We start from the raw sequence: 26912 nt of genomic DNA, 5'->3' as shown, positions 1-26912 counted from the left end.
TAGTTTTTAAATTACAAGCAATTTATTGAATCACACTAAGTTTCAATATACAGTAAAAATCTTACAATTTAAAAATGTACACAATTTAAACTCCAAGTTCATTAACTGTTATTTTGCCATGAACCTTCTGACTGTGTGAAGTACAACCCAGTAGGTGGCAGGCCTGGAGGGTGTGACTGCCCCACCCAGGTCTCAAGCTGTGGACATGATCAAACAGTGGGCACGTGCACAAGTCTGGTCGTCCAGACCCAGCTTCGCCTGTGCAGGCTTCAGTAACCAAACACCACATGCTCAGCCACTGCGATGGCTATGGGTGACACAATACTGTCAGAGCATCTTAAGAACCTATTTGGAAGTTAAACGGCGTTTCCTTATGGCCAAACAGTGCCACCCTGTGTGCTACCTAAGGAATATTGAGATGTATGTTTGAAGTAACCGTGTCTGCCCAGTCTCTCGAGGTGGGTGCTCTGAGGTGTAGCACACAGAACCTGACACTTGGTTACACCTGAGATTTCAGGCAATGGGCTGAGGTGGGGGGGAGGTTGAGGCGCTGCCTGCTTTCTTCCCCAGCCCCGGGGACAGACATGCAATAGGTCACTAATTCTACAAATACCCTATGAGAAATATGAAGAAAAAAAAAAGGTTTAAAAGGGCATTTCACAGCAGGGAGACAGACCTTCTTAGATAAAGCCATCTTCCTAAAAACAGTCAGGCCTCTACAGCTGGAAACAGAGGCCGCTGGCAACTGTAGCCTTTCAGTGACTGACTCTGGCCAGGCAGAGTCTGAGTCTCATTGGGAGGGGACTACATTTTTCTTTCTGACTTAGGATCAGTCTTCATATAACAAATGGAGGATAGCAAAGGAAGACATGGAGGGCTCATTATTATTTTATTTTTAAAGAGAACTTCAAAGGTCAGTTTCCAGTCTGATAGGTGGAAGATGGGCACTCAGGAAGGCAGGAAAGAACCACTGGGTCCAACCCCGAGCCAGCTACAGGGCCACTGATTTCACTGCTTGTTGAATGAGCAAGTCTGGAAGCCCACCAACAGCAACCAAATTATCACTGAAACAAAACCAACTGGGTGTGGTGGAGGAACTTGGGAGGCAGAGGCAGGCAGATCTCTGTGAGTTTGAGGCCAGCCTGGTCTACAAAGCATGTTTCCAGGACAGTCAGAACTACACGGAAAAACCCTGTCTTGAAAAAGCCAAAAACAAAAACAAAAAACAAAACAAGACAAAACCCATATTGGATGGCAAAGCACATGCTCACTTTTCAAAAATGGGCAGGAATTTAATCTCTGGAGACGTCTGTATATTGCTTGGGACTTTGGGAGGGCGCACTGACAAGTGTTACACACTAGTCTTCCCTTCCATGTGATGCCACAGAAAAGACCCACCCACCCCCACCAACTCAAGATATAAAATGCTTTTGTTTTGGCAATTAACCATGAGAGTGATATAGATATAAATATAAATGGGATTGTATTGTTAAAATTCCCTCAACATGGTGAAAGATGGCCAGCTCTCAGCCATCAATAAATCTACCCCGGGCTGGCTGTGTAAGAAGCCTATATATAGAGTCTATGGATCCCTATGATTGTAATCAGTGAATCTGAACTTCTTAAACCTATAATTTGAAAAGAAAAAAATCTTAATATAACTGCTTCTCTCCTTCTCAACTAAGACTGGTAGATAGAGGTAAAAAAAAATATCAGAAATTTCACACAGCAAAAAAATTTAGTTATGATAATTTTGGCAAAATTACTTTCAAATGCCCTGTTTGTAATATACATGTCACAAGATCCAGTGCTTTCTATGGAGCCCCGGCATGCTAGGCCTGCACCAAGTATGGGAAAAGGAGACTCTGTTCTTAATTGTCTTCTGTTGATTATAAAGTTATTGCTTAGTATAAAAAAATTCATGGATCGAATCAAGAGTTGCTAATAAAGATCATAATTTGCTATGTAAACTGATGCCGACATCCACACTCGCACTCTGTAGGCGGGCCCAAGTCCCTCTGATTGACAACACCATGTCCCAGTCAGGGCCTGGAGACACCCCAATGTCACACTGGAGTCTGGATAGTGGGGTCAGCACCGGGAAGTACTGGGGTCATCAGCCCATGTAAGAGCCAACCCAACAGGTGCAGTTCCCGCTCAACATGGCATTGCCATGGCACTGGCCGCCAACACTTCCTTACGTCAAAGCGGACTCCTGGCCAGCAGAGTGAGGCCAGCCTTGTGTTGGGGATACCAGATCCTTCGATGCTGAGGCTATGCTGGAGACTTGAGATCCCTTTCAGAACAAGAGGAGAGCAGAGTGCTTGACACAGATGGGGAGGCATGTGTGGGTCCCCCAGGGTTGCTGGAGGCCCTGCAGGTGCAGAGTGCTGCCGTCTCCTGGGTGCTGTGTCCTGGAATGGGAAGCCCCAACCCCAGCCATTTGCAAACAGCTCTCTCAGCAGCATCTACACTGGACAAACTGCTCTTTGCACCCACCGTTCTTCGTGGGGCCTCAGAGGTCCCCGCCTGCCTGCAGGACATATGAGAACTCTTGCAGGCTGGCCTCTGTGGAGAGGAAGTATATGGGCCTCATCTGCCACACCACAAAATGGCCCTGGGCACTGAGAGCACTGAGTTCTGGGTGCATCTCTTATTGGATTTTTACCAAGAGGATTTAAAAGCACAAGAGGCAGGACAGGCTGCTCAGAGAGAATCCACCTTATACAGAAACATGCTTGATGCAATCAACAAAACTAAGCAGCAGTTCTGAACTCATCAGAAATATTTCCTCTAGGAACATAGAACACAAACACCCAGAGTCAGCATGGCCTGGGAAAAAGTACCCATGTACACTTCCCACAGGTCTGAAGACAGAACACTCAAAATATTGAAGCTTTACAGTACCATGCAGGGCAAACACACGAGAAGACAGGAAAAAAAAAGAAAGAAAGAAAACAAAAACAAAACAAAACAGAACAAAAAAGCCTAAAAAACAGTGGACAGCACCATCTTGGCCTGCCATGTTTTCCTTGTATAATTTACGATGCTGTACAATATTGGGAGCTCAAACACTCACCCACAGTGCAGTCAGACAGCAATTAGTGATTTTCTTAAAAAACAATAAATATGGCTCACTTGTGACCATTCCCCTGGTGTACCCCTTTGTGGCACCTGTGCCCAAACTAGAAGCTCAGATGTGGTGGGGAAGACACCCATACAGAAAACAGACCCATGACTGGGGGTGCACAGGTCCCCAACACTCATGCGCCACAGCCATGTGGAAGTGCAGCCACCTCAACAGGATGCCCAGCACAGAGCGTGTCTAATGCAGGAGCAGGACAGGCGAGGGCTGCAGAGGGAGCTGGCTTCCTGAGCCTTATGTCAGCCATCAAGGAGTCGATGTGGTCGCTCAGGCGGACATGCAGGAATGCGGCTTGGGCAAGGAGAGTGTGTCCACAGCCGCCTAGTCTTTCTCTCCATCTTCACTGCTGCCTATTCCCAAACAGAAGCAACATGACAAAGAAGGTCAGCTTTAAGAATTGACTACCCAGATACTAACGGCATGGAGGTGACCAGATCAGACTGGTAGGAAAAGGAGCTATAGCTGGTATCTGGCTGCTTCATGCCTTCCTGTCTCTCCTTCCCACAGCCTGCAGGGTTCTGCACACACAGCTGCTTGGCTCCCACAGTGGCTCCATGGCCACAGTCAGGGGCACTGCAGTAACCTAGTCTGACCTGTGCACCTGCCCCCACAGAGATCCTTAGGCACAGGCATTATCTCATCGGCACAGGTGAAAACTATGTAAACAAATAAAAGCACTTTATATCCTACATTTATTATTTGATCTGTAAACTTCAAATAAAAAATGTACCTATTAACATTTATCTTTCGATCTTGGTATAGGGAAAGAGGCCCATATGTTCAGGTATTGCTACTTCAAATTGGTCCCTGCTGTGAGTTCCCAGCTTGCCCTCTGGTATCACACAGAGACCAAGACTTAATGGTAAAATCAACACTGCCAGGGAAGAGACGGAGAGCCTGGGCTCCAGTCCAAACCACAGGTCAAGCGTGCCCAGAACGGGTGCCTGTGCAGGGCGCTCCTCTGGGAGGGAAGTGTGACCCGAGGAAGCAGGGCTGGCAGAAAGGGGAAAGAAAACAGCCCTCTCCAGGACCTCCAAGATCTCTAGGGCCAGGCTAGCAGGGCTATACAGAAACGAGCATTGGGAGAGACTCTGAATGTGGGAAGCACGGCCACATATGCACTGTCCAGCTCGTCAGAGATACACCAGGCCAGTTATTTCAGCTACTTGGGAATCTGAGGAAAAAGGATTCAAAGTTCAAAGCCAAACTAGATACAAGATAGGCAGGGTGACTTGGTGAGACTTTGTCTCAAAAACAGAACAAAACAGAGTAAGAAGAGACCTGGGATGAAGTTTAGTGGTAAAGGAGTGAGGGGCTGGGGTGTGGCTCAGTGGTAGAGCCCCTGCCTAGAATCCCCCCAGTGAGGGGCTGGGGTGTGGCTCAGTGGTAGAGCCCCTGCCTAGAATCCCCCAGTGAGGGGCTGGGGTGTGGCTCAGTGTTAGAGCACCTGCCTAGAAACTCTAGTAAGGGGACGTACCTTAACGTTGGAACAACATGCTTAGTATACCTGAGGAACCACACCCCACCACAAACAGAGATTTTCAAGCAAATGAATAATCTACTCAGGAAAGACTAAATAGCATCAAATCATCATTCCTTTGGGTCTAGGGTAGATGAGCATTCCTGGCTGAAAGCCATCAAGCTTCTGCCATGGCCCCACCCCCAGCACATGCAGGGCTCCTCTCACCTCCTTGTTCAATGTCTGAGTCCGTGAGATGTGTGAGAGAGAAGCTGGCAATGTTGGCGGGAGAGATGGAGAACCTGGAGCAGGGGGACACATGTGGCCAGTTCTGCTCTGCACTCCTGGCCGGTGGTGGGGGAGAAAAGTATTTGGAGGTTTGAAGAGAAGGCTTGGAACCCAGAAGGCTTGTTGTTTTGGACATGAAAGGATCTGGGGAGAAGTCATCGTCCCATTCAAAGCCTCCACCTGCGGTAAGAACATCACCCTGTTATCACCTATGCAATCAATTCACGATAAGGAGAGGGAGCCCAGGGCATGCGGCGCGGCACAATCGGCCAACAGATGGCAGAGCAGAAACACAAGAGGAAGTGTGTTTCTTCAGGGGACATTTAAAAACAAGTTATGTTTCTTTCCAACAGTGTTAGCATTAGCCAGGCGTGGTGGCACACATCTTTAATCCCAGCACTTTAGAGGCAAAGAGGGGGATCTTGCTTATATCCCAGGCTAGCCTGGTCTACAGAGTGAGGCTCTGTCTCAGAGACCAGCAAACAAAACAAAACAACAAAACAACTCCCCAAATAATGTTCCTTTCCCCAGCTTTTGCAGCTGATCAACACAGCACTGACGAATACCTTCTTCATCCGTGGAGCTCTCCGAATTCATGCACCTGCCCAGGTAGGGTGAGCCTGATGCTGCTGCTGGGCTGCTGGGCCCAGGACCATGTGCTTCTCCTCCACAGTGCCCCAGTTCTTTGGTGGGAGTTTCCTGAAAAGCCAGACAAATATTCTAGTTTTCAGAGCCCACTCTCTAACCATACCCAGGCTGACAGACTCATCAGATGAGGTGTCCTAAGAAGAGTTATTTACTTTACGTGAGGAAGAAGGCCTCAGGCCTTCAGGATTTGGAATTACAATGATTATGAGTTGCCAAATGGATGCTGGGAACCCAGGTCCTACATGAAAGGACCCATGAACCATCTCTCCAGTCCCAACCCCCACTACCCTTTTGACACAATCTCCCTATGTGGACCAGGTTGGCTTCAAACTCTAGACATGTGCCCACCTCTCAGCCTCCTTTAATCACTGGGATTAAAGGTGTGCACCAGCAAGACAAGTTCTTTCCAGCACCATTTTTCTTTTCTTCCTTCTTTCCTCCCCTCCCCACCCAAAACAAGGTTTCTCTATGTAGCCCTGGCTGTCCTGGAACTCCCTCTGTAGTGAGTCCCGGCTAGCCTGAACTCACAGGGATCCACCTGCCTCCACCTCCTGAGTGCCGGAATTTAAGGTATATGCTACCATCATTTGGCCTCTTCCTTTTTTAAAAGACAGTATCTTACTATGTAACCCTAGGGTCTCAAACTTGCTATCTAGCTCACGCTGGCATCAACTTTTGATCCTTTCAGCCTCTTGAATGATGGGAATACAGGCCGGTGCCACTATATATGGCGAAGTCCTGCCATATCTGGTCCCTCCAATGCACCTCGGGCATCTGTATAAGGCATGTGAAACAGTCCTAAAACCTCTGAGAAGAACACAAACAAGCAGATGCAGGAAGGAAGAGGCCCAGACTTCAGAGTGGCACCGAGCTGGCACTGCATGGCAGACATGTTGCCTTTGGAATGCCCTGGCCTGGACAGGGTTGCTGGAGAAGCCTTTGGTTCTGATTCTAGTAAAGGAAGGGCCCTTCTAACCCTCAGAGTGTGACAACTCAAGGGTCCTTTCTCTCCTTGTCCTGTCACCCCCATCTCCATGCAATCCGATGGCTGGTTCTGAAGAGAACCCCTGGTGTTTCTTACGATTTCCCTTCTTGTGTGGCAGACTTGGGCACCAACTTTCTGTCTGGAGGACCAAGAGGGTGGACAAGGCTGGGATTACAGGGCTATCATCAAGGGGAGGAGCTTAGAAAAGCAACTAGACAAGTATTGAGGAGTTTCTGGGCCTACCCTTGAGCTGACCCCAAACAACACAGCAAAGTTGTGAAAACTGGACGGTGGTGCAAGATGAGTGGGTGCCACCAAGTTCCAGCCCGGCCAGGGGCACAGCACCAGGCCGCAGAGTCGAAAGAGGAACTAGTACTGATACCGAAGCTCACAGGAGGCTGGCTGGTGCTTGTGGCCTGAAGCCAGCTGTGAAGGCCTAAAACAAACATATCAACACTCCCCATCAACTGAAAGGACAGATACCCTGTAGCATGCTGGGAAGACACAAAATCTAAAGTGACCCAGCCTTCAAGGAGCCAGGGCAACCTCACTTCACAGAAGAAATGATCCACACAGGTGTCAAAGGTCACAAGCACTGGGACTATCTGAAGAGAATTTAGACGGTGAGGTCAAATGCTGTTGGGAAAGAGCTGTCGACTCAGAATCTATGCTCAGGGAAAACATCCTCAGCAGTAAGGATGCGATGAAGAAACAGCTGTCAGTGGGTGCAGGGGAAAGAGAACCTGAGAAAAGCTGAATGAACTTCTGCAAGTAGAACAAGACATAGACAGGAACCCGGGAACCAGCGGTGAAGACAGAACAAAAGGAGACAGAATCGAATATAAAATATAAAACCATCTGCCTTGAGCTTTTTTTTTTTCACAAAAATTATCAGATTGCTTTTGTATACTTATTCATTTACTCTGTGGGAGGCACGGGACTGCATATGCCATGGCACACATGTGGAGGTCGGAGGTCAACTTGTGGGAGTCACTTCTCTCCTTCCTCAGTGTAGGACCCAGGGACTGAACTTTGGTTGCTGGGCACTTTTCCTTAGGGAGCTATCTTGCTAGCCTTTGTGTGCACCCCACTGTGTGTGTGTTAGTTAAGGCAAGGTCTCACGTCACCCAGGCTGGCCTCCAACTAGCTTAGCTGTGTAGCCAAGGACGACCTTAAGCGTCTGATCCTCTTGTCTCCACTTCCTGAGTGCTGGGATTATAGTTTGTGGACCACCATGCCCATCTTATGGGGTGCTGGTATTTATGCATGCTAGGCAAGTACTTTACCAACCAAGCTTCACCCCTAGCTCACGTGAGCTTATGAATTTCTTAAAATGTCTGATGACTGAAAGTAAAGTACACTGCACTATTTTTTGTTTGTTTGTTTGGTCATGGTGTCTTAGCCAGGCAAGTGTTCTACCACTGAGCTACACCCCCAGATCCTGACGAAATTTTTCAGTGGATGGAGATATAAAGTACACAACACAGTCAAGAATGAGGGACAGTAAGTAACACTCAGAAGGAAAGACTCTATGCTCTAGCTGAAGAGGAGAAACACTGATTCCAAGCCCACCCAAATAAACGTGATGAACTCCCTGGAAGTATAACACCAGGGTACTCGAACACCCGCCAACACTGTTCCGGAGGAGGAAGGAAGTAGACGGAATGGGAAGAGCAGAGGCAAGTGACACACCTAAACCCAAGCACAGCACTGAAAACAGACGTTCAGGGGCTGGGAAGATGCTTTAGTCCAGACAGCGCTGCCACATAAGCATGAAGATGTGAGTTTAGACCCTGGGCACCTATATTAGCCAGGCATGGGGGCAAACACCTATAATCCTAGCAATCGCCTCACTAGCCCCCATAAATAGACTTAGTTCATACCAGAAAGATGCAAGAAAATTTCCAACTGGAGCCAGCCAGCTGGCTTGGTAGGTAAAGGTGCCTGCTGCCAAGGCTGATGGCCTGCCTGGAGACCCACAAAGAGGAAGGAGAGAACCAACTCTTCCAAGTTGTCCTCTGACTTCCACATGTACACTGTGGCATAAGTGCACATATACTCAATAAATAAAAGTGTAATAAATGCATAAAATAAATGCAATAACAATTATAAGAAAGAAAATCTCCAAGTCTTAGAAATGACATAATATACATATAAGACTCTGATGGGTCAAAGACGAAATCTTAAAAGAAAATGGGAAAACAATCTGAGCTGGATGAAAATAAAAGTACAATGTATTTAAAATTTGTGGAAAGTAGCCATAGCAGCAAAAAGAAAATTTATACCATTAAAATCTAATAGGAAAAAAAAAGTCTCAAGTCCCAAGTTTTTACCTTTAGAATCTAAAAAAGGGATCACTGGCTGTTCTTCCAGGGAACCTGGATTTGATTCCCAGCACCAACATGGAATCTCACAACCATCTGTAACTACAGTACCTGGGGAATCTAATGTCCTCTTCTGGCCTCTGTGGACACCGTGTGCGTGTGGTACACAGACATACAAGCAGATAAAACACCCATACATTAACAACAAAACAAAACTAGAAAATGAAAAGCAAAATAAACCCAAGGAGTAGAAGGAAATACTAAAGATGAGGTAGGAATCAATGAAATTGAAAACGGAAAACAAAATAAAGAAAAAAAAACATCACGAAAGCAAAGCCATTCTTTGGAGAGGCTAACACATCTTCCAGTGTCTCCAGAAGCTCCCCGAGGAAGAAGGCACTTCCCTAGTCATCCATCGAGCCACTGCCCTGAAATCCCAGCCAAAGACAGCACCAAACAATAGAGCTAAACAAAGCAACCAGAGAGCCCCAAACCTCACCAACTCTACAAATGAAAGAGGCAGGTTCTCTTCTGGTCTTAGGAGCCATCTTGGCTGGATGGTTCTGGAGGTCAGGCTTGAGGAGAACCCTGGAAGCAGCAGGAGGTAGGTAGGCAGTCAGTCACCTGGCCCACCTAGGAGCTAGGCTCAGTCAGGTGTGTGTTTTTCACCGCCCACCCAATCCCACATGCAGCAGTAAACGGGAGGGTTTTATTTGCTTACTTTTGATCTGCTGCTAGCCACCTAGGGTTCAGCAAGCCAGGCGCACACTCTATGACTGGCCTGTAGCCCAAGCCCTGAGAAGCTTGGTAAAAAGGAAGGTGATAGCGTACAGCATCCTCGGGACGAAGGCCGACAGTAGGAACTGGAAGCCTTCACTGTGGGACCCTAAGAAGCTACCTCCCAGAGGCCAAGATGAAGCCAAGGGCTTAGCTCTGAGAACTGAGGAAAAAAAAAAAAAAAACAGTACAAGCAGTATCAAAGACACCAAGGACCCTGTATCTTCCAGCATATAGTGGGAACTACTTTTGGGTGCTATGACTTCAAAGCTTAATCATAATCTGATTCAAGAAACAAATTCAGGGCCCACATGTGACGGTTAACATCCAGCGCTAATGAGACCAAGGCAGCAGCACTATTAGTTCAAGAACAGCCTGAGCTACATACAAGTCTCAAAAACAAAGACTAGGGCCGGGCGATGGTGGCGCACGCCTTTAATCCCAGCACTCGGGAGGCAGAGGCAGGCGGATCTCAGTGAGTTCGAGACCAGCCTGGTCTACAAGAGCTAGTTCCAGGACAGGCTCCAAAGCCACAGAGAAACCCTGTCTCGAAAAAACCAAAAAAAAAAAAACCAAACAAACAAACGACTAGGGATAGATGGCAGTGACAGTATACTACCAGCCCAAGATCCTGGGATCCATTAACAACCACATAAACTAGTAATTCAAAGTTTACAAAGACCAACAAACAAAGAACACAGAGGAAGGAAGGGGCTGGGGAGATGGTTCAGTGGTAAAGTGCTTGCATGAAAGCCCAAGGACCCAAGTTCAATCCCTCACACCCATGTAAAAAGTTAGGTGTCTGGGGCTCAGCAGTTACAAGTACTAGCTGCTCTTCCAGTAGACCTGGGTTTGATTCCCAGCACCCACGCATGGTAGCTCACAACCATCTGTAGCTCCAGTTCTGGGGGATTCCTCTTCTGACCTCTTTGGGATCCAGGCTTGTAAGTGGTACACAGAAGTTTTTGTTTTTAATTCTTAAAACAGGGAGCCCTGATTTAATTAGATAGCTAGTCTCAAAAAATAAGACAGACAGCAGTCAAGGAAGACACGAGACATGGACCTTTGACTTCTACTTGTGAGCAGACACAAGTGTACGCAGAGAGAGAGAGAGAGAGAGAGAGAGAGAGAGAGAGAGAGAGAGACAGACAGAGAGAGAGAGCTCTCCAGTTATAAGCTGTTCCATTTTCAAGAAGCCTATCTACTCACCAGGCCATCAAGGGTCAAAGCAGAAGAGCTGTCCTATTCTCCAGACTCACCCTGCAGGGGCTGGCCATTGTTTCTTAGAGTTCCCTGCCAGCAACTGTTCTAGGCCTGCACCCGTGTTGGGTGTTAGTGCCAACTGTCAGATTCTAAAATTCAGTCAACTAATTTCAGTGGAATTCTGTTAGGAGATCCAGGAAGAATGCCCAGGACTCTCCCTTAACTGAATGCAAATGCCCTGTACAAAATTAATTTCTGCTGATTCTTGGAACATCATCAGTCTCAGATGACTTCCACATTACCATAGTCTGCTGTCTCAACAGCAATTAAAAGACAAGACCACAAAGCTAGGCATAGTGGACACCTTTAGTCCCAGCACTCAGGAGGCAGAGGAAAGTGTATTTCTGAGTTCAAGGCCAGCCTGCTTTGGTGAGTTCCAGGCAGGGATATATAAAGAAACCCTGTCTTAGAAAAATAAATAACCATCAATAAAATGAACAAGACCACAGCTGTGATGACATGAATGATGCCCTCCTGGGGAGCCTAGTGTGCTTGTCCTGAACTCATGGCATGCTGAGGGCATGAGGAAGCCAAAGATGTCTGCTTTGCTTTCACTGCCTGCCTCGAGTGTGACAAGACAAGCTGAAGCCCGTCACACCCCAGGTGGCAGTCATTAGGAAAAGGTTACTTCTAAGGCTTAGAATCTCAGCGCCATGATATGAGAGCCAAGACAGGTTTCTCATCAAAGGCATGGACACTGCTCCAAGCTGGAAGGTGATGATACAGGTGGATTGGATTAGTGAGGGGAAGTCAGCACAAGGAATAATGGAACCAAAAGGATGGGTGTCTTGTGGAGCCAGAAAACAAAACCAGTGGTAAAGCACCTGCCAAGCAAGCAAGAGGACTGGAGCGCAAGTCCCCAGCACCCAGGTAAATGCCGAGAAGGATGCACCTGTCATCCCAGGGCTCTCCAGAGCAAGCTGGCTGAGATGAGCTGAAGCAGCGAGTTCTGAGTTAGGTCAGAGAACCGGCCTCTCTATCATGTGGAAAGGAAGACACCAACACCAACCTTGTCCCCCACACACATGCAAACGTATATACCCAAACAATACATACATAAAAAGAAAGAAAATTCTGAATTTTTAAAAATAGAACCAAATCAGGTCACAGTTAGCTTCACACCTTCTTGAAATTCTCTACAATATAAAGAGAAAGAAGTCTGAGATACCTGGTCAAACAGGTAAACAGTGACATCATCAAAAAATGTCACTGCCTTCTTTTCTTTCTTCCAGTCATCTGGCAGCTGCTCAATAGCCTCAGCAGCTGAGGGTTTCAACAAACTCCGCAAGTGCCTGCCATCATCATTACTAACTATAATGGGCACCGGGTGCTCTGTGTCGTCTTCTGACTCGGAGCTAAGGCTGTGCAAGTTGAAGGCCCGCAGGTCCTCGTCCGAGTCGTCACTGTTCTCATCTTCCTCATCAGCATCCATCCCATCCTCTGAGAGGTCCAGCACCCCAGACACACAGAGTTTGCCGAGGTACTTCCCTTCGATGTCTGGTTCCTTCAGCTTCGGGCCCTCGAAGTGGCTGGACATGGACTTATCCAGTGTGGAACTTGTGTATGCAAGGAGTTCATTAGTGTTGGTGCCGGTAGAGGCCAGGGTGCATGGGCGATCTTCCTGTGTCTCCAGGTCATCACAGCTGCTAAGTTCTGAATTCAGCAAACTAAAGGGGCTGCTGGCCTCATCATCCACAGGCAATGTCTCTCTGGAAGCATCAGCTGGTGTGGGCTGCAACATTTCTTGTAGTTCTGAGTGACAAGAATTCTGCAAAGCAGACACCTGACTTTGATCTGGCTGGCTCTGTGGGGCTTCCAAACAGCTGTCTCCGACGTCAGAACTTTCCTCTGGAACAACAGGCTCGGGCGGGGACTGGCCTTTTACCAAGGCCGGGGCAGAGGCAGAGGCAGAGGCAGATGTCACTGGGACCTCCTCAGGCTTTTTATCTGGCTCTGAGTCATTGTCTGAGAAGTATGCAGAGTCTCGATACGAACTCTGGGTGCCTAGTGTGAAGCTCTGAGGGTGGCCTTCAGCACCCCTGTGGCCATCACCCGCATCTGAGATGACAATGACTGGATTGGGAGGCAAACTGTTCTGGCCACTGTCACCTGCTGCAGTCGCGTCTGAATCAGCAGTGCCCTCAGGTGCAGGGTGCAGGGTCCACTCAGGAGACTCCAGGTTCTCTGTTTCATAGCCACTATCTGCGGGCTTATCAGGGGGCAAGAGTTTCTGCGGGGTGTGGGAGCCCAGGGACTCTAGCAATGCCTCATGGACATCCACTGAGTCCAGGGAATCTGGTGTTTCCACAGACTGCTCTGAGGTGGGGATGGGTGTTGACAAACTGTCTTCTAAGAGGCTATCTTGGCTGGTGGAGTCTGAGGAGAGGGCAGATGCCAGGGCTGCATCTTTGGGGGCAGCCTTGCAATTGATCTCATTTAAAGCCTCCACAGTTTCCGAACTTTTCTCTAGTGAGCTGCCACTAAGAAGGTCTTCTGAAAATGGCTGATTTTGTAAATCCTGTCTGGATTCTGGAAGACTACTCCCCATACTATCCTGACCAGTAAGATCATCATTCACAAAAGTGGAGTCTCTTTTGGTGAGATTCAAGGCCTCCTTGTTTTGGCAAGTGATGTCTGGGGGTCCATCACCCTCATCATGAGTTTTGGCATCAGTAAGAGTTTCATCTGGGGTAGTCATAGGGCTGGGGCTTACAGCCAGGCAGATGGAGTCCTCAGGGACTCTGACATCTATAAAAGATTTGAGTTCTCCTGGCCTCAGAATTGAATCTAAGGGGCCATTAGAAGGTTCTTCTTCTGTGAGTGAGGCCGGAGGCATCTGCACTTCCGGGGAGGCCTGTGGTGACGTACTGTCCTGAGGCATGACACCTGTACCTTCATTCTCTCTGCTCACGCTTTCCTGTGACAGAGGAAAGCCCAGTGTCGTCTCAGGAAACTCAACTTCAGAACTCAGAGAGTCTCTCTGGGGTGAACCTAACAGTGTCGAGGTAAAACCTGCATTCTTAAGTTCTGTTTGAAGATCGTTCACTGGCTCCTTGCTAGGCAGTGAGTCTTTCAGAAGATTTTTCTCCTGAAGAAATAAAAAGTTTTTTGATAATTCTTGAACACTCAGTGGATCAAAGTGATCTTGGTGCAAAAGACTTTCTGATAAGCACAGAGGGTCCTGGTCGAAAAGTTTACGGGACTTTTCTTTGTCAGGGTGGCAAGTGTCTTTGGGGTCATCCAGGCTCGAACTCAAGGTGGCTGGCTTAAAGTCAGTTTGGACCCCATTTAGTTCCATTAGATCAAATATTTTTTGGTGACTGGGCAGGTCATCTGCTCTGTCAAGGTCACTGGAAATGTTGAAAGGGCTCCCAGGGAGGCTGGCTGCATGCGAGTCCTCGGCAGAGCTGGGTTCTTTAGGTAGGGCACTGCTCTGGAAGAAATCGTCATCTGTACTGGGTTCCTCAGACACAAGGTTCTTGAGGGTCGTGAGCTGGGGTGCCTCAGCTCCAGCCCTTTCTGGGTTATCCACTTCAGTTGTGAGCAGTGTGGGTGGATAATCCAGCCCTAAGTTGCTGCTGCTTTTCTCTTCCAATTGGATGTAATAGTCACTTCCAACAGAGAGGTTGTGGGCATCAAACACAGGAACCACCCCAGGGGCCCTCAGGGGGACTTCTTGGCCACTATCATCTTGTTTGCCAGGGCCAGGATCTGAAAGTGAACTCTCAAACACCTCAACTGGGAAGAACATGCTGGAGAACGACAAGGCTTCGTCGGGGTGACTCCGAGCTCGCTCATCAAAATGGTCATGCTTGGCAGCTTCCCACACATACTCAAAGCTCAGCCCCTGGCTGGTCTCAGTCACTGTGAGGACCTCCTCCATCTCCCGACCTAGCCGGTCCCGGGCAAAGTGGTCAAGGATGGGGAAGGCGGCACTACTTGACGTGTCCCTGCTGGTGGTGTTTGGCTTGAGAGCGGTCCACTGCTGTTCAAAGTCGACCTCTGAGTCCCGCTGGCTCTGCATCCGCAGGTAAGTGAGTAGTCGGTGCACATCTTCTGCGGCTGGCCTCTTGTCAGGAGACAGCCAGCAGAACTGTAACACTTCATACCTGAGAGCCACACGATTGACAATTAATGAACGGAACACACTGACTGAAAGTAAGGAATAACCTTACCTCAGAGCCAACTCAAAATGCCCTTCCCAAGATTTCTAGACCTCAACCACTGCCAGCCATGTTAAGGGCTCACCTCAGAGTGACTAATGGTGCAGGAGGAAAGGAAAGAACACATGATGCACTCAGACACTTCACAGTATACAGTCACAAGCTGTCTGCCAGATCACATGTTCTTGTAATAACCTCATAAAAAATATACTTTTTGGTTGCTATTCTAAATCTTTTTTGTTAATGTTTTGATAGCATTCTAAGAACATGCAAATTGTTTTTTAAAAAAATATGATTCACGCTCTAGCTTGCATATGTTTAGTTTTAATGTTTCATTAGAATATATTAACTTTTTTCCTTTTATTTTCCAGACAAGGTTTCTCTATGTAACAGCTCTGGCTGTCCTGGAACTCACTCTGTGGACCAGCCTGGCCTTGAACTCACAGTGATCTGCCTGCCTCCTGAATGCTGGGATTAAGGTGTGCATGCAGCAGCACCACCACCTGGCTAGCACATATTAATTATGCACAATATTGGGTTTCATTATGACATTTTCATACAGGCACATACTGTATTAGGATCATATTCACACAGCCACCCCTCACCCTCTCTTGCCCTTTCCCACTCCCATAAATCCCATTCTTCCCAACTAGCCTCCCCTCTATTTTCATGTGTGTGTTTGTGACCCAAAGGTGTTCATTAGGGCTGCTTACAGGACTGTACGTATCTTATCAGTGGCTATACCACTGAGAACTGCCTCTCCCTGCGTCACCAATCCTATGTGTATCAACATTTAAGGAGGGTCAGGACCGCATGAGCACCCCATCGCAGGGTGCTGACAAGCCCAATCTTGTAGACCCCTGAATTCTGAAATGGTTCTGCCACATTCTCGCCTTCAGTTTTCCTAAACATTTACTTATTTATTAGTCAGGAGTGGGACACATCAAGGCACTTATTTGGTTCAGAGGGCCCTTTGGAGAAGTTGGTCTCTCCTTCCCCATGTGGTCCCAGGAACCAAAGGCTTTCTGGGTTTGGTGGTAAGTACCTTTACCCCGAGTCATCTTGGTAGCCCTACATTCTCCTCTATTTAGCAGAGATGTGTTTTAACACTTTCTGTCAAACACTAGGAACGGAAGCCAGGACCTTGTGTGTGCTGGCCAGGGCTCTTCGTGGCACTACACTCACAGTCCTACCCTGAGTTTCTATTTACTATTACTTTAAAGACTTTAAGTGTGTGTGCAATGCAAGTGCAGGTGACAATGAGATAGGCTAATGCAGAGATGACACTTGCATGATCAACCATGAATAATGTAAAAATGAGGCTGTGAACTCAGATCTTTCTGCTTGAGTGGCAGGCACTGCCCTGACTAAGCCATCTCCCCACACTCCTTCCTTGTTTTTGTAGATTACAAATCAGAAGGAAGCTACCAACCATCTATCAGAATAAGGCTGCTCCAGCTGGGGCTTTGGGAGTTTCATGTCCCTCTCTCTAACGACTTGATTGAGAACATCCAGGTCGGAAAGATTTGCATAAGGCTGAGCAGCATTACTGAAGAGTTCCCAAAGTGTCACACCCAATGACCTGTGGAAAGCAAGAGGGTCATGTTGTGGTCTCATTTTTATTTGTAGCATCAGCAACTGTATGAACAAGATATGCATGGAAGTAATTATTTATTAGTAAGATCAAGAAAAAACAGCTCTTAAATAATATCCCAATGGCAAAAAAAAAAAAAAAGCTATCTGGATGACCAGAAGGCCTTCTCATATTTATTTCATCACTATAATAGGGCATAATATAATTGCAAGAATTAAACAATATGATCCCTTGTGATTTTAAAACTTAAAAGAACCAGGCAGTGGTGGCGCACACCTTTAATCACAGCACTTGGGAGGCAGAGGCAGGTGGGATCTCTGTGAGTTCAAGGCCAGTCTGGTCTACAGGACAAGTTCCAGGACATCCAGGGATGTTGCAGAAAGAAACCCTGGTCTCAAAAAAACCAAGCCAAACCAAACCAAACCAAACCAACACCAAAACCAACAATGCTGTGGAACAATCCTTCTGTACACTGTCAATATGTATTACTATCACTGATTTAATAAAGAAGCTGATGGCCTATAGCAAGGCAGGATAAAGTTAGGCGTGACAACCAAACTGAGAATACTAGGATGAAGAAGGGTGGAGTCAGAGGAGACGCCAGAAGACACAGAGGGAGCAGGATATGCTGAAGGAAAGGTAGAACCACGACCTACCTGGCAGAATGTAGATTAATAGAAATAGGTTAATTTAAGTTATAAGAACTAGTTAGTAATAAGCCTGAGCTATCAGCCAAGTATTTATAATTCATATTCAGCCTCTGAGTCGGTTTTTGGGACCAGATGGTCAGCACAGGAAAACTGCACCTACAAAGCGACAACAAAAAGATCCCCCACAAAAATACCAAAGTTAAAGGTAATTAATTGAAAGACTGACAGGGTATGTTAAAGCTTGACAAAGTGGTTCAACAACACACACTCTGAATTCTGAGATGGGGAATCCTACTGAATAACTATAAAATAATTCCAAGATACTTTGAAATGAGTAAAACCTCACTTCACAATCAGACCTGTCACCTGTTGTTCTGGTTGCTCCTTAGTCTCCTAGCTTGTGGCAGGTGCCACCACGGTGGGACACCCTATCTCAGGGTCTATCCAACTACCTCTTTTGTTATTGGTGCTATCTGTAGACAAGTTCTCACCGTGTAGACTGGGCTAAAAAGGAATGCCTAGCTTGGTTTTTAATCACAGTGGTCCTCCTGCCTCAGTCAAGTGTTAGGTTTATAAATGTGTGATGAACACCCATCTCCCCCTCCCCCACCAACTTGTCCTTGCATCCTAGAGCTCTGTCCCCTAGAAAGGCTTCTGCTGAGTTCAAAGGAAGGCCTTTCCTTCAGAGCCTCCTATTGCTGCTTTCCACTCTTACTGCAATACGGGAATCTCCTGGGATAGGCTCAGGGAACCAGGAATGTCATCTGCAAAGTTTACATTTTAAAAAATTGTATTATTTTATGTACAGGGGTATTTTGCCTGCATGCATGTCTGTGCACTGTTTGCAGGCCTGGTGCCATGGAACCCCTTGGAACTGGACTTAAAGATGGAATGTGAGTGGCCATGCTGGTGCTGGGAATCCAACTCTGTCTTCTGCAGGAGCAGCCAGTACTCTTAACCACAAAGCCATCTTTTTAGATTCTTCTGGGACAATTCTAAACAAGTAAGTTGGTTCTTAGGATCCATATCACTCTTTTTTGTTTTTAAATAAAACTCAGGGTCTCACTATGCAGCCCAGGCTGGCCTGGAACTTACTACATAAACTAGGCAGGTCATGAATGCAAAAAGATTTGCCTGCCTCTGTTCCCAGTGCTGGAATTAGGGGTGTGTACCACCACACATGGTCTGTATCTAACATTTAGTGACAGAGCCAGGTTTGGCCAGGGAAAGTGGAGTTTTTCAAAAGCTCCCTGTGATTTATAATTCTGTCTTCTTCCAGATTTGGGGTATGGTTATGAGACTGTGGAGATATTTTGTTTGTGTCTTAACAACTGAAGCTTGCCTAAAGATCAGAATGCAGAGTTAAACCAATAAAAGGCCAGGCAGTGGTGGCGCACACTTTTAATCCCAGGACTCAGGAGGCAGGGGCAGAGGGATCTCCGTTAGTTCAAGGCCACGCTGGGCTACACAAAATTGATCCAGTCCAAAAGAGAAACAGAGCCCACACAAAGGAGATCCCAGCACTTAGGAGTCACATCCCCTTAATCCCAGCACTAGGGAGGTGGAGACAGGAGTGATATGGCTGGGCGGAAAGAGGAATATAAGGCGGGAGGAGACAAGAGCTCAGTGAGTCCGAGGCAGCAGTCTGAAGCAGGCAGTCTGAGGACAGGATCGCCCCTGTGGTCTGTGCACTGATAAAGGTAAGAACTCTAGTGGCTGCCGCAATTCTTCTCTGATCCTTCAGCTTTCACCCCGATAGCTGAGTTATTATTATTAACAACAATTAGAATTTGTGCTGCATGAGACTGTTCAATACCTACTAGGAACCTGTGAGTAACAACAGCACACAGTGGCTTTCCTTGCTGTTTTGCAGCCTAGTATTCAATTTCCTGCTGCTACTGTACAAGTGACTGAGTAGAGTCAGAATGTCCCATGTCCACAGAGATCATTTCTCCTAAAGGAGGAAAGAGGATGAAAGCCCTCACGTCAAGCCAGAAGGCAGCACCTTCTCCCTGGCAAAGAATCCTCAGGGGTGTACGATCACTTTCAGTACAAAAATGTTTAAAACACTGGCTATTGACCTTAGAGAGTTTCCAATTTTATTGAAGAAAATAAAGAATTCATGTGAAATGCTAAAAACCAAAAGGTTTGTTTGGAAGGGACAGAATGAGCCGCATTGCCTATCTCCTGCCTCAGGCTTCTACAGCCCTCACTCACCTCACTTCCTTCTCTTCCAGTTAGACATTCTCAAACCAAAGCACCAGGCTCTGCCACTCCCCCCTCCCTTCCCCCCCCACCCCCCCACCCCCGCCCCAACTCTTCAGAGGGCATGAAAGGAAGCATAGGTTCCCCAGCTCCTTAGGCGCACAAGTCTTATTCTTTTGGGAAGAAATGTGTTCTGCTGCTTTCCCTACCTCTACTCTAAATTCTGCATGAGGTTCCCTCATCCACCTTGGCATGAGCAGGATGGCAAAACCTGCCAGCAACTGTTTTGACAGTCAGGAACAGTGCCAATTCTGCCTTGGGGAACACAGGCTCCATTTTCATGTCAATCATCCTGCTAAACACAATAAAAATGCCAGTGAAGCATAAAAAAAATCTTGAAGAATCTAAGGTGGATAAGAAGGCAGGAACTTCCAGGGTGAAGCTAGTTTTGAGAACCAAGCATACAAAAGCCACCTTTGAGCCCTAGGGCACCTATGCAAGCACTTAGGTTTCTTTGTCTAAGGCTCCATGGAAGAAGGCAATGCTGAGCAGGCCAAAGCCCTGGGTCTACCCAGGTAAAGAGTCCCACAGAAAGACTCTACTTCTGGGCAGATATAAGCCAGCTCCTGAAAGGCAAGCTGCCAGACAGGGAAAAAGAAGAGGGACTGCCGGGTGGTGGTGGCGCACGCCTTTAATCCCAGCACTCGGGAGGCAGAGGCAGGCGGATCTCTGTGAGTTCGAGACCAGCCTGGTCTACAAGAGCTAGTTCCAGGACAGGCTCCAAAACCACAGAGAAACCCTGTCTCGAAAAACCAAAAAAAAAAAAAGAAGAGGGACTAATGGGGATGAGTTACAAAGTAACCAGAGTCAGCCTTGAAGAATCATTATCTGAGAAACATTTTAAGCTCACTCTGCAATGCCCTGTAGGTGGCAAGGCACCCAAGTACCCAAAAGAGGCAAATCCAGGTCCTCTGTGGGGGAGTGAATCTCAGTCTAGATGCTATGCAGTCTCACCATAAGGAGAGTCAGAGGAAGCAATTCTCCATCCAGAAGCGGAAGGTATTATTTATTGCAATAATTTGACACAGATCACAATTCAGTTATAAAAAACTCTGATAATTAAAAAAAAGCAGAGAGATTTAACAAAAAGGACATAGCTGAAAAGAGAATCTTAAAATAGAGAATTAGAGGCTGGAGAGATGGCTCAGCAGTTAAGAATACTGGCTGCTCTTCCAAAGGACCCGGGTTCAATTCTCTGAATTCACATAGCAGCTCACAACTGTGTATGTAATGCCAGTTTCAGAGGATCTGACTCCCTCACAAAGATACACATGCAAAACACCAATGCACATAAAATAAAAATAAACCCTTAAAAAATAGAAAATTAGTGGGTAGAACATGTGTTCTAAAATCAAAAGGGTGAAATGCAAAGGGTCAATTAAGAGACGTAAGATGGAGTAGGAAGCAACAATAATTAATGTTCAATTAGCCTTCCTGAAGGAGGGAACATAAACAGAGGCAATAGTTAGAGGATAAGGGCTACAGTTTTTCTAGAACCAATGCACTATATCAACCTATAGATTTAGAAAGTCAAATAAAAAACAAGCAGGGGTGGGTGTATCAATCCAAACCCATACAATTAACACTGACAAACATCACAGGAAAATAAAAAATAGGAGAAGAGAAAAAAAAGTCAGAGAAGAATGTTAAGTCAGCCAGAGAAAATGTCATATTACCTTCAAAGACTTACAGCTGACTTCACAAAAGCAACAATGGAAGCCAGAGGACAGTAGAATGACATCTTCAACATGCTGGGAGGAAATAACTGTTATCAAGTAAAAACAGTTCAAAGGACGAGAACAAAACAGGCAAGTGTGAGCAGTCTGTTACCAGTAGGCCTCACTCAATCAAACCAGGAAGGACACACTTTAAGTAGAAGTAGTATAACCACAGTGGAAGGTCTGAGATCAAACACAAAAAAAACCAAAAGAAACACAAGGAAAGCAGTTTGTTATGTGGATAAATCTAAATGGATATTGATGTTAAAAAGTAACACGTTAGCCAGGTATGGCAGTACACCCTTTTAATGTTAGCATTCAGGAAGTAGAGGAAGGCAGATCTCTGAGAGTTTTAGGTCATCCTGGTGTACAGAGTGAGTTCCAGGACAACCAGGGCTACGCACACAGAGAGAAACTGTCTTGAAAAACCAAAACCAAAACCAAAGAAAGAAACAAACAAAAGTTATGTTTTTTTTGTTTGGGGGTAGGGGTAAAAGAAAAAATGAGAATATCCAACAATGGCACATAACCGTGTGTGTGCATGTGCACGTCCGTGTGGAGGAGGGACACAGCTCGAGAGAAGTGGAATGTTCTAAGTCCTGTACTAGTCAAGAAAGAGGGTTAGAAAATGACGTCAGATTAAGTCTGTGAAGTTCACACCTACTGTCTGTAATTTCTAGGATAACTGATTAAAAGTACAGGTGCAGAAAGCATAGCTCCCAAATGAAGAGGAAAACAGCTAAAAAAGGAAACCAATCCAAAGCGAAGGTAAGAAAAAGAAAACCAAAAATAAACATGAAAACGATACCCCAAAATGTAGCTGTCATAAAGAAAACCATGACACTGTCTAGTCTAAGATTTGGAGACATCATTTTAGAACCATCTGAAATGACCCTTAAAAATCAGTCTTATGTAACAGCCCAAACTCCCTTCAGCTTTCCATTCACTCAGTAAAGATCAAGCATCCACTATATTCCAGGCCCTGTGTAAGCACAAAATTTAAAACAGATGTGGTTCTTGTTTTTAGTAGAAGAAAATGGACAGAAGGTGCAGTATTCAAAATTGTTACCATGGCTATGGCACATGATATGTCTTTCCTAACGTAATTACTTCTATACTCAAAGAGAAGGGAGTCAGGCCTTTGCTAAAGAAATCAAATAAAATGGCATATCAGATACCTACCAGATATTACTGTATTTAGTCTGCTCTGCAGTCAGGAGTCTGTCTTGAAAGCTGGTCACTAATTCTGGAGCAGTCCACCTCAGAGGGAAAATTTTTTTGTCATCTGTCTCAATGTAATCCTCCTGCACAATCACAAGCACAATGTTCAGAGGAATTCCATGTGAGGGGAGCTTGATAGTTTAAGAGCAAAATGTTTTCAAAAATGCACACCCAATCAAAAACACAGCAGGGAGGAGGGGAAGCCGGCACAAAGAGAGACTTCTGAATGGAAGGAAGAGACATGGGGTGTTCCTCTGAAGTCTGGAGGTTTTGTAAACCGGTCTCTAAAGCACTACATTTGCTCGGTCACCTTTAGCACAGGCTGGCCTTCTGCACTGAGGACTGTGCTGGTCACCGCAGCTGATGTTACAGGCTGTTCTCCCAGCACTTACCGGCAGCAAAGTGACGGGTGAGCTACAGACACTAGAAGCCCTCTTCCTTAGCTGTAAACTATGGCTGCACAAAGCCAACCACCTTTGAAAGGGGTTGGAAAGGTAATGCTAGCAACAGCTTCACAGTATGCAGTAAGAGCTTCAAACACTACAGCTACTGCTTTGAAAGTATCACATCTCGGGTCCTCACAAGAACCCACTAAATCACAGATAAACAGTATATTTCTATTGCTGCTTAGAAAACAATGGGGATAACAACAATAAAATTCCTTTTAAAAAATACAATTATTTTATATGTATGAATATTTTATCTGAACGTATGTATGTACACCATGTATGTGTACAAAGCCCAAGGAGGAGGTCAGAAAAGATCCTCTGGAACTAGAGTTACAAACTGCTGTGAGCCTCCATGTGGGTGCTGGGAAATGAACCTGTGTCCTCTGCTGCAAGAACAGCAAGTGCTTTAACCTCTAAACCATCTCTCTCCAGCCTCAGCAATATCTCTGCCCATGTCCTTGTTCAGCTGAGCTCTGTAAACACATACAGATGAAAATATAATCTACTAATTTATTTTCTTTTTGGTCTATTTATAACAGTTTCAAAAGAACAAAACCATAAATATCAATTTTATCAAACCTGTGCTGCAGTTTTACTGACTGTGTGGAGAAATATCTACATGACACGTGTGCTTTGCTTTCCAAGTGTTAATAACCATTTTGCCCACGTGCTAATTATAAATTTTACTGTACAGGGCTAGTGAAATGGCTCAACACAATAAGGCATTTATTGCCAAGCCTGATAACTTGAGTTCTGTCCTGGGAACCCACATGGTAGAAAGAAAGAATTGACATCGGTAAATTGCCCTCTAACTTCCACACACGTCCTTGGCATGTACATGCTCACAAACATACATGTCCACATGAAATAAGTACAAAGTTGAAGTATTTTTTAAATTTTTTATATCATTCAAACTGAATCAATTACACTGAATTGCAAATATCTTTAAACCTCAGAGTCTTTCAAAAGCTGTCATAAAACCTTGTCACAAAGCCACTGACTGAGAAAAAAACAGAAGTCAATGGTACCATTCAAAGGCCTGTGACAGACCCTGCTGTCATGAAGACTGACTCTCACCCTTTCTTCAAGCATGGGTAGCATTTTTCAACTTAGTGTCCATGGCTGACACTGAGCAGGTTAAGGGGATGGAGGCAGAGCTTTGCTTACCTTGTATCTGCTGAATCCTATTCCATAGTCGCCCACTTTGACATTTAAGTCGGAGGTGAGAAAACAATTCCGTAGGGCCAGATCACTGCAAACGGAAGGAGTAAGGCCAGCATAAGAACAAACAGGATATGCAGCCTGGACCTCACCTCACAGAACTGCCGCAGGTTAGAGGCTTCCTTTAGAAACCAGCGTGTCTTCAGCTCTCTGCTTAGTAATCAGTGCCCTGATTTTTGTCATAGTTTAAGTTAAACAGCACATTCCTAACTGCATTTTAGACACATAACTAAGATCACTGGTTAAGTATGAACAAAACTACATCAGTGGCCTGGATCACAGTACTTAAAGAGTAACTCAGAAAGAACTTTAGAATATTGAAATTGCCTGAATTTTCTTTACAATCTGAGGGTAGGAACAGTCTCTTAATCTGTTAATAAAGGTGCAACTCCAAAGGTTCAAAAGCCACTGTGTGCCCCCACCCCACATGCCCTCACTTTTCAAAGTTACGTAGGCGCTGGCGCTGGGCCCTCTCCAAGAACTCTGTCTCTTTCCTTTACCTTCCTGAAGGAAAGAGAAGAGTATACAGTCATGATGTACAATTTACAGACAGTGTTCACTTGAAGAACAAGTTCACTTTTATAAAACTGGTACTTTGAAGGGTGGGAAGATGGCTCAGTACCTAATATGCTTGTCTTGCAATCCTAAGGATTTGTGTTTAGTCGCTGGAGCCCACGTAAAAAGGCTGGACATGGTGGCATACACTTGCAAACCCAAAGCTGGGGAGGCAGAGACAGGAGGCCAGTCTAGCCTACTTAACAAGTTCCAGGCTAGCAAAAGACACTGTCTCAAATAAAATGGACAAGAAAAACAACATAGATTGTTTTCTAACCTGTACACACATATCAAACAAAAGACATACTTCAATAAGTAAAAAACTTCCCCTTTTTTTTGTTGTTTTTGATTTTCAAAAAACTTTAAAATATTTTATTTATATTATTATTTTTAAATTATGCATATAAGTGTCTATCTGTGTGTGGGTTAGTGCACATGAGTTCAGATGCTCAGAGGTCAGAAGTGGGTGTTTGATCCCCTAGAGCTGGAGTTACAGGTGGTTGTGAGTTGTCCAATGCGGCTACAATGCTCTCGCTACCCAGGTGTTTCTCTAAGACCTCCTTTTCCCTAAGTGACTCAGTTTTCTCATTTATTTCTCACAGTACCCACTAGTGAGCAGAGGCTGGAAGTAACTTTGCTAGCAGGTGAAGTGTTTCACACTCTCACCATCAATAGCTACAAGGGGCAGCAGCGGATGGTAGCAACACTGGCCCTTGCACTGTTGGGTCTCAATGGGCACTCTCAGTGGAATGCTGATTTGGTTGCACTAAGTGGTTCTGTATGCTGCTCATGTGTGGTGATTTGCATGGCGCTCTATTGCAAAGCTTTCCAGCCTTTGGTAAAACCTTGGATACTTTCTGACTTCGTTATCATTAACAAAATAGAAACCTACAATCTTATTTTTTTTAATTTGGTTTATTGTGTGTACAGAAACAGGGGATTACAGAAGTACAATAAAAATGTGCACAGAATGTTTTTAAATGTTAGGACTGCTATCTAGATTCAAGGCAATGATGTAATCGGCCTAAAATGCTAACACTAAGTAGTCTCTGCACCATTAATGTGCAGAGCTATGGAACAGAAAAAACACAAGGTGCTAGTGTGCAACCTGACGTCAAGACCGCTCAGGTCAGGAAACACAACTGTAGCCAGCATTCTCCTTCAGGCTGAAAAACAGGTCTGGTGACGAGGCTGCCCAAGCTCCAGCCCTGCCTGGCTCTCAGAAGGCACTGGCTGGTCATTCCACTTGGCAGCAGGCCCAAGGGTTCTAAGTCACATTTTATCACCATTTGTTTTTAACCTGGGTAGCTACACATCAGTCTGCCCACCTGTAGAAGGATTCTCTAGTGCAGATAGCTGAAGATGACCAAGGCCAGCTCCAAATTAACCCATGGCAAATTTCTATCTACAGGGAGCAGAGTGACCAAGCTCTTGATGAGAGAGTGAGACAGGAGCCAGTCGCCTGAAAGTCATCGAATACTCTTCCGGGAGTTTTGCTTCTGCTATCTATTCAATCTTGGTAACTGTGTTTCTGGGTAAAACAGATCTCTAACTCTACAGAAGAAATACACTCAGAGGGGGCAAATCAAGCTGAGGAGAGGAGAATTAACCACCCAGCTGACCCTCTCTATCCCCCTGACTACCTGACTGCAGCAGCCACAAACACTGAGGCCCTGAAGGGCCATGTCCATCACGCTGTGGAACTCAGATGTGTCTGCATTATATCAAGAAACCTGGGGGGGGGGGGAGACAGGCGGTGGTGGCGCACGCCTTTAATCCCAGCACTTTGGAGGCAGAGGCAGGCGGATCTCTGTGAGTTCAAGACCAGCCTGGTTTACAAGAGCTAGTTCCAGGACAGGTTCCAAAACCACAGAGAAACCCTGTCTCGAAAAAAAAAAAAGAAAAGAAACCTGGGGGGATGAGTAGTGGGTAGGGCACAAGCTTTCCTAGAGTGTTAATGGTCTTTTTCCTGCTTATGAGGTCCATCCTTGCTGGCTGAGCAATACCACATTACTGGGTACCTACTACATACCAGCCACCCACTGGGCTCTGGGAATGCAGAATTTTTCCACTGTGAAATTCTGACTAGACATAGAGGACAGTGCCTACAGGACTTTTTGGGACTGGTAATGGGATGGGATAAGGACTCCTGGGTGGCTTTTTCCTTGGGCTCGTCCAACATCAAGG

The 26912-nt window shown here is 45.9% G+C and overlaps 1 protein-coding gene across 2 annotated transcripts in view; it reads right to left on the bottom strand.

The window, feature by feature from the left end:
* Lmtk2 (lemur tyrosine kinase 2) overlaps nucleotides 1–26912 on the bottom strand; it is a 96940-nt gene continuing 70028 nt past the window's right edge. For both annotated transcript variants that reach the window (XM_041677778.1, XM_041677779.1), the window contains exons 8-14: nucleotides 24117–24201; nucleotides 22462–22583; nucleotides 16485–16634; nucleotides 12058–14998; nucleotides 5459–5591; nucleotides 4833–5072; nucleotides 1–3495 (exon numbers count right to left, since the gene is read on the bottom strand). In XM_041677778.1, coding sequence (XP_041533712.1) covers nucleotides 3467–3495; nucleotides 4833–5072; nucleotides 5459–5591; nucleotides 12058–14998; nucleotides 16485–16634; nucleotides 22462–22583; nucleotides 24117–24201 — 3700 coding nt within the window. In that variant the 3' untranslated portion in view covers nucleotides 1–3466. The remainder of the gene's footprint in view (nucleotides 3496–4832; nucleotides 5073–5458; nucleotides 5592–12057; nucleotides 14999–16484; nucleotides 16635–22461; nucleotides 22584–24116; nucleotides 24202–26912) is intronic.

Source organism: Microtus oregoni, unplaced genomic scaffold (genome assembly GCF_018167655.1).
Source record: "Microtus oregoni isolate MIOR12 unplaced genomic scaffold, Mior012 000029F_ref0000214, whole genome shotgun sequence".
NCBI classification, from domain to species: domain Eukaryota; kingdom Metazoa; phylum Chordata; class Mammalia; order Rodentia; family Cricetidae; genus Microtus; species Microtus oregoni.
This window is presented reverse-complemented; position numbering and strand designations above follow the sequence as displayed.